The sequence below is a fragment of the Lygodium microphyllum genome, chromosome 6 (genome assembly GCF_053477565.2).
Source record: "Lygodium microphyllum isolate KBCC chromosome 6, Lygodium_microphyllum_v1.1.10, whole genome shotgun sequence".
NCBI lineage: Eukaryota > Viridiplantae > Streptophyta > Polypodiopsida > Schizaeales > Lygodiaceae > Lygodium > Lygodium microphyllum.
In genome coordinates this window covers 60,506,205-60,512,720 of record NC_141140.1, presented here as the reverse complement: position 1 = coordinate 60,512,720, position 6,516 = coordinate 60,506,205, and the positions used below count along the sequence as shown (strand labels likewise).

Sequence of the window (6,516 nt, the reverse complement as noted above, 5' to 3'; positions counted from 1 at the left end):
ACATTCCAAAACCATCCAAAGCATTTGCCAACCTTCATTTACATCCCAATAGTAATATGAAACACCCGAGAAGCACCTGTGAGACTAGTAGGCAAAGCATAAAGTGACTAAATAAGCTTCAGCCCTGGAGTGTACGGTAGTGATTTACTATGTAAAATTGAGTATTTCAAGCCACTAAATCAGTTCCAAATGATGGCCAATCAATAGGCATACATTCCTCAAGCATTCGAGGACCACTTGGGACCCCACTTGAGACCAACAACCGAGCATAATTGGGCATTAAATGACCATGCAGCATAAGTATAAAGTGTAATGATAGGGGGCTGCCCTATTTTGGGATGCCTATGGATTATGTAAAACAGTCAATTGCTAAGTAAATTCAGTCCCAAAAGCATCTCACATCATAGGCATACGTTCCCCTAGCATTCGGAACCAATTGGGCATCAAATGTCAATGCCAACCAATCATAAACATAAAGTGCTGATGTAACATTGTTTGTGGCTGCCTGTGGACTATGGAAAACAATCATGGACTGAGGTATATCAATCCACAAATCAATGCCAATGATAACCACCAATGCCGAGCATCAAGAGGGTGTTTCCAAGTGCCAAATGAAGTGTTTTCAAGCTGCCAATGAGTGTCAAGGGAGGGCTGAAGTAAAAAACGAAATTTTTTACGGTCCCTTCCTGTGCTGTACCCTATAAATTGAAATAGACACTCAAAAAAATGCTTCAATAGCTCTGAAGGAATGCCATGAGGATGCCCAAATGGGCCGGATAGGTGTTCGGGAAAATGGGGAGTGATGGGAGGTCGAGAGAGTTGGCTATGGCTACCAGGAAGGAAACTCAATGAGTGTAGGTAATCAATAGGAAGCTGAAGGAGTCACGGACTAAGCTTGAATGCTCAAGCAACCACGCTTTGATACCAGTTGAAAGGTGAGAAGGATTGAAGCTTGCTTGGAAGAGCTATGGTGGGAGAGCAAGAGCAAAAAAAGAAAGAGACACAAAATGGGAACTCCAACAGTCATAATGTGTGATCAGGCCTTCCTTTATTCAAACTGTCACTAAAAAAATAAAGAATAAAGTGACGGCGACGGGCACTCGCCACCTGCAGTGTGCAGTGGCAGATACTGTTAGTGTAGTAATACAGAGGCGGCTAGGTAGAGGCGCCTTTACCCCCAACAGATATTACATATGGGTTGACTTTGACATGGTAATTCTTTTGTTCACAAAATAGTGTCTACATGCAATATACACATGCCTTATTGTTGTGCTTTGAGAACAATTCCTAAAGTTGCTTTAGATGATTGGAGAGGCTTTTACCTTACCCAACTATTTTGAGAAGGATTTCGTTGAATTTAGGTAGGCTCTAGGATGAAATGATTGTTTCTATTGTAAAATTATGGCACTGGTATCTAATTAGAAAAGCGTTTCTTGTGAGAAACTGATATAGGAACAACTCCACTCTCTCGCTGATGAAAAGCCATATGAAGAAACAAAAATACTAACATTTTGAAGAATCTGGGTTTTGGAGCTCATAGGTGTGACCATGTTTAGATTTGTAAAACTGAAAACACCTCCTCAAATTGAAGACTAGTTTCGGGGTTGACATGAACTGCACCATAGTGGAAAAGGTTGAGGCGTGGTCGACGTGCATAGTTAGTGAAGTTAGCAACTGACTTGGGGGACGTGTGGACATGTTGCAACAACCCCCTAAATGATAGGTGGTAGGCTGAAGCCATAAGGAAAGGGTGCATTTTGGTTTTTTTTTTTTTTTTTTTGGGGGGGGGGGGGGGGTGAGAGGGGCCAAAAGAAGTGAAAAGAAGCCACGTCACAACCAAATCCAAAGAGCAGCATTTGGGGATTGGCACGTGCCCCTGCTTTGGGCTTCTAACGTGGGCTGGCGCGCCATCTACTCCTTTGCCCATCGTGTCGTCTTCTCGTCTCTCTCTCTCTCTCCCTGCAAAAAAAGTTATAATATATATATAAATAATAACAGTCTCCTCTCTCATGTTCTAGATCGACATAAAATCTTCTTTCTTTCTATCCTTAGCCACCAAGACTTTCCTTCCAGAATCCACACCTTCACGTACGCAAGCACACCATGCCTGGTTGGATCCGCCGCAGCGAGGGTGCAGCCCATGCCCGCCGGAGATTCATGATGGCCTGCACCAGCACTGGCAGCAGCAGCAGTGGGAGTGAGCACCAGCCCAGCTCCGTTTGCCTGGCTGCCATGGTTGATGAATTCATGGAGGAAGAGGCCAACTCCAGCTACAACGATGATTCCTCTGCTTTCAGCAGTAATTCCCAGAGTCAGCTGCAGTACTACGGGACTGGACATAACCCCAAGTCCTCCATAGATGAGCACATCCTGAGGGCCCTCAAGGTGAGCTCCATCTCCGTAACATCCATCAGATCCATCATCTCTTTACTGCTTTATCACAGCTGTGACAGTGTTTCTTGTGCGATCATCGGCTGATAATCCTCAATGGCTCTCACCGTCAGCGGTTAGTTATTAATCCTGTTCTCGCTCGCAGGAGCTTGTCTGTAGCCCCCGCAAGACGGATGCGGCAGTCCTTGCTGCTGCCGGCCATGCCTTGAGTTGTGCAGCTCAAGAAGCAAGCTTTGATGGGGAGGACAAAGGCAGACCTGGATGCATGAAGCGGTCAGTGATGAGACACTTGAAGGGGGCTGGATACGATGCTGCAGTCTGCAAGTCAAGGTGGCCAAGTGCAGGTTCAATGCCAGCAGGTACTGTGTAACTAGTTGGCCATCAAAATGTCAAGTTGGGTGTGGAATGCTGCTTCATCAATGGCAATTTATGCACTTAATGGGAACCCTAGATGTTTTATGGAAATTAAAACGATCTTATTGGGCCTCCATCATTTGTTGAGCAGTCTTAATTTGGGTCTCTTGCAGGTGACAATGAGTACATAGATGTAGTTCTTGATGGGGGATCATTGTCCACCGAACGCATTATCGTAGACATAGACTTCCGAGCTCAATTCGAGATAGCACGGCCAACTTTCACCTATGTGGAAGTCCTGGAATGCCTGCCCAGCATCTATGTAGGCAATTCTGAGAGGTTACACAAGATTATCAACGTGATGTGCGAGGCGATCAAGCAATCCGTGAAGGTGAACGACATGCACCTGCCACCTTGGAGGAGATCAAATTATCTCAAAGCCAAATGGTTTTCTGCGTACAGAAGGACCTCGAACGAGTGCAGCAGTAGTGCTTCATCCAAGGAAGATGGTCTGGATCAAAGAACTGGCAAGAAAAATGACGGCAAGATGGCAATTTCTGCAACAGTGACGGATTGGGAGCTGCCTGCGGTGGTGCCGAAGCGGTCGGAGAGGCTAGGCAAGGCATGCTTGGCGTCGGTGCTGAGGCAATCTCTGATGCAGTACAGTAATGTGGCTAGTGGTGCACATCATATGCATCATCCAGAGAGGATGGCAAAAGCTGCTTGAGACTAGACAGTTGCAGGTAGGTATTGCAGGTAGCATGACAGCTACAGAGAGTGAGTACTCTCTCTCAGGGCATAGCTTCTATGCACCTACGGCTAAACATGTCATGCAAAGGTCCCCATTGTAGACCTTCCCTGAGCAGGAAAGATTTTGCCCGGTCCACAACTGACCTCTTATATATACCGTAATGTATAAATTGACACTCCCCTCTACCCATCATCATAAGCCCGCGGTCCTTGCAAGGCAGGAAACAGCTCTTTTTGTGTTTAGCCTTTTATCAGGGAAAATTAACTCCAAAGGCGAACTTGGGAAAACAGTTTTGATGATGCAAAGATCTCTGTGAACCTTCGTACCAATGATTCTCTGGGTCGTGGTACTCGCTTGCCTTCAACTGCATTGCGAGTACACATGCAGTATGAAAATTTGAGCTCGCCTTCCTTTTTTAACTGCCGCGTGTATATCGACGCATCGTCGTACGACCGCTCCTTATTTCTTAAAATGTGTAATGCAGTTGTGGTTAAACAAGGTTATATTCCGCAGTAACAGCCAAACATTAATTGATGGTGTATCCTTTGGTGTAGAGACCCTATTGTTGTAAGGTTGTGTGCTTTTGCTTTTATTCTTGCTGCTATCGGTTTTGAGTGCCTCGTGGTATATTTCTTTGCTAGTGTGTTTTTGTCGTAAATCGCTAAAAGAAAAAGAATATGGGATTGTATAGTAAATTATTACTAAAGAGTGATATCTACAAAATATCGAGCATTGCTCTTAGCTTATGTTTATCCTACTTGGCCATCAAAGATAGACATGTTGATACGAGTCTTTAGGTACAAAAGTGGGGAATTACAATATGTGCCAAATATAGGTCCCTAGAAATAAAAGTAGGGAGGTATCCTATGTGGTGATTGCTCGTAGCTCATGTCTATCCTACTTGGTTATCGAAGATAAATGTGTTAGATACGAGTCTTTAGGGACAAACATGGGGAATTACAATGTGCTCTAATGAACAAGATACTACACCCTTCATCTTCAATTTTGTCTTAGTATTCTTTGATGATATACTTATTTATAGCAAATCATCAAAGAACCATCTCTTACATAAAAGGAAGGTATTTGATCTTGTGAGACACCATAGAATATTTGTTGAGACAAAGTACTCTTTTATGTAGTCAAAGGTGGAAGGCTTGGTATGCATTGTGTTGAAAGACACGGATCTAGAGCATGGCAATGGCTATGGTGGATCGAAGATGAAGAATAAGCTCATGATGACATAGACAAGACTTAAATTGTTACACAAGTGAATTAGGTTCCAAGATTGAGACTTGAGACTCATAAACACAATCTTGTGTATGAGACTGACAATAATCAAGACACTAATTGAAATGGGAAAGCATCATGATATTGCATTCATCATATGGGTGTAAAAATTGGTAGTCAAGTACAATGCTTTATAATTGTTGGATGGGTAGTAGTTTCCCTTTCTATGCACATGGGATTCAGTCTGCCAGCATGTCCTAAGCCCATAATTGCCTCATACAAAGAGGCCATTGTGGGTGTGATTGTAAATCTCAATACATTGTGAGTGAGAAAAGTATCCAAGTTTATCCCAAAAAGCTATAGTGTGTCAGAGATTGGGCAATACTTACATACAAGTTCATTCTACTAGTTTTTAAAGCTTTATGTGACCATTGCCATTCTTTTAACTAATAGATTGAAGAAGGAAGCTTTCTTTTGGGATGACATTGTATATAAAAGCTTTAATTAGTTGAAGGAACTACTCACTTATGCTCCTATTCTAGTATGCGTGGACTTCTCCAAGGAGTTTACTATATAGTGTGATGCTAGTGACAAAGGTATAGGTGTTGTATAATTACGAGATTATAGTGTCATTACTTTTGAGAGTCACAAGCTTACAAAGAAAGAGATGGCTATGGATGTGTATGACCAAGAGATGTTGGCTCTACTCCATGCAATTAAGAAATGGCACCATTATTTTGCATGACAATCAATTCAAGGTCCAGAGTGATCACAAGGTCCCTAAGTATTCTCTCTCTCAATTAATCTCACTCCTGAGTAGCGTAGGTAGGTGGCTATACTATAAAATTACGATTTTGGCATCACGCGTACGAGGACCGAGGATAATATAGTGGCTAATTCTCTTTCTAGTATATAGGCATGCAAAGTTTTAGCCATTACTAAGCTCCATAGCGACTAGGTTGAATAACGACTATAAAATAGGGTAGTACTTTGTTATCCCCATTCTTTCAACCATTGTAATAACTTCCCATCTTGTTTTTTAAGGAAAAAACATTGGGGCGGCAGGGATGGAAAGTAAGAGACTGTGTATTTGGAAAATAATGTCATGTCACACTAACATATGTATAAAGATGTAAGAGACTTGTAAATTTTTCACCATTTAGTAATATTGAATATAGTGTCTTCATTTGTCAAACTTCTTCGAGATTTTATGGCTTCTTTCATATCATTTCTCTCATTTTGTCTCGCTTCTATAGCCTTCTCTCTCTTTCCTAGTCTCCTTCTTCATGACATTGAATTCCCTTTATTGCTTGGTTTGTTAATAGATTAGCAATTGATTGGCTTTAGAAGTTCTCTCTCTTCTTGATTTTAGGTTTATTAAGACATTTGTAAATTTTTATAGTTATAGAGCTACTCATTATCATCAATATGGCAAGGCAAAAGCAATTACAAGGAAGCATTAGTTTGATTCTAGATAGCTACCTCCAAAGATCTAGCATGCCTCAAAGCCAATCAAAATTATTAAGCTAGGCAAACCAAAGGGGAAGTATTCACAAGGCATGAGATGCTTGAGGGAGATTAGAAATGCAATAAGAGCTCTTAACAATGTGATTCCAAAGGTCCCATTTCAAAGAATTTGTAGGGAGATCAGTTTGACAATCATAGTCTCAAAGGTTTTAGATGAACAACTCTCGATTGCATCTAGGAGGCCACAAAAGATGTTTTGATTGAGTTTTTCCAAGATGCTTAGATCTATGCTACTCATCCACATAGATTGATTCTCATGGACAAGG

The 6,516-nt window shown here is 41.9% G+C and overlaps 1 protein-coding gene across 1 annotated transcript; it reads left to right on the top strand.

Annotated features, from left to right (window-relative positions):
- The first annotated feature begins 2,011 nt into the window (after nucleotides 1-2,011).
- LOC148034618 (uncharacterized) lies at nucleotides 2,012-4,036 on the top strand. Its single transcript, XM_087680550.1, has 3 exons — nucleotides 2,012-2,385; nucleotides 2,537-2,750; nucleotides 2,919-4,036. Exons 1-3 carry the CDS (start codon nucleotides 2,104-2,106, stop codon nucleotides 3,470-3,472), a joined length of 1,050 nt encoding a protein of 349 aa, XP_087536676.1. The 5' UTR covers nucleotides 2,012-2,103; the 3' UTR covers nucleotides 3,473-4,036.
- Nucleotides 4,037-6,516: the final 2,480 nt, after the last annotated feature.

Coding starts and splice junctions, on each gene's coding strand:
- LOC148034618 (XM_087680550.1), top strand. CDS start 2,104: ATGCCTGGTTGGATCCGCCGCAGCGAGGGTGCAGCCCATGCCCGCCGG. Junction 2,386..2,536: donor ACATCCTGAGGGCCCTCAAG/GTGAGCTCCATC, acceptor TCTCGCTCGCAG/GAGCTTGTCTGTAGCCCCCG. Junction 2,751..2,918: donor TGCAGGTTCAATGCCAGCAG/GTACTGTGTAAC, acceptor GGTCTCTTGCAG/GTGACAATGAGTACATAGAT.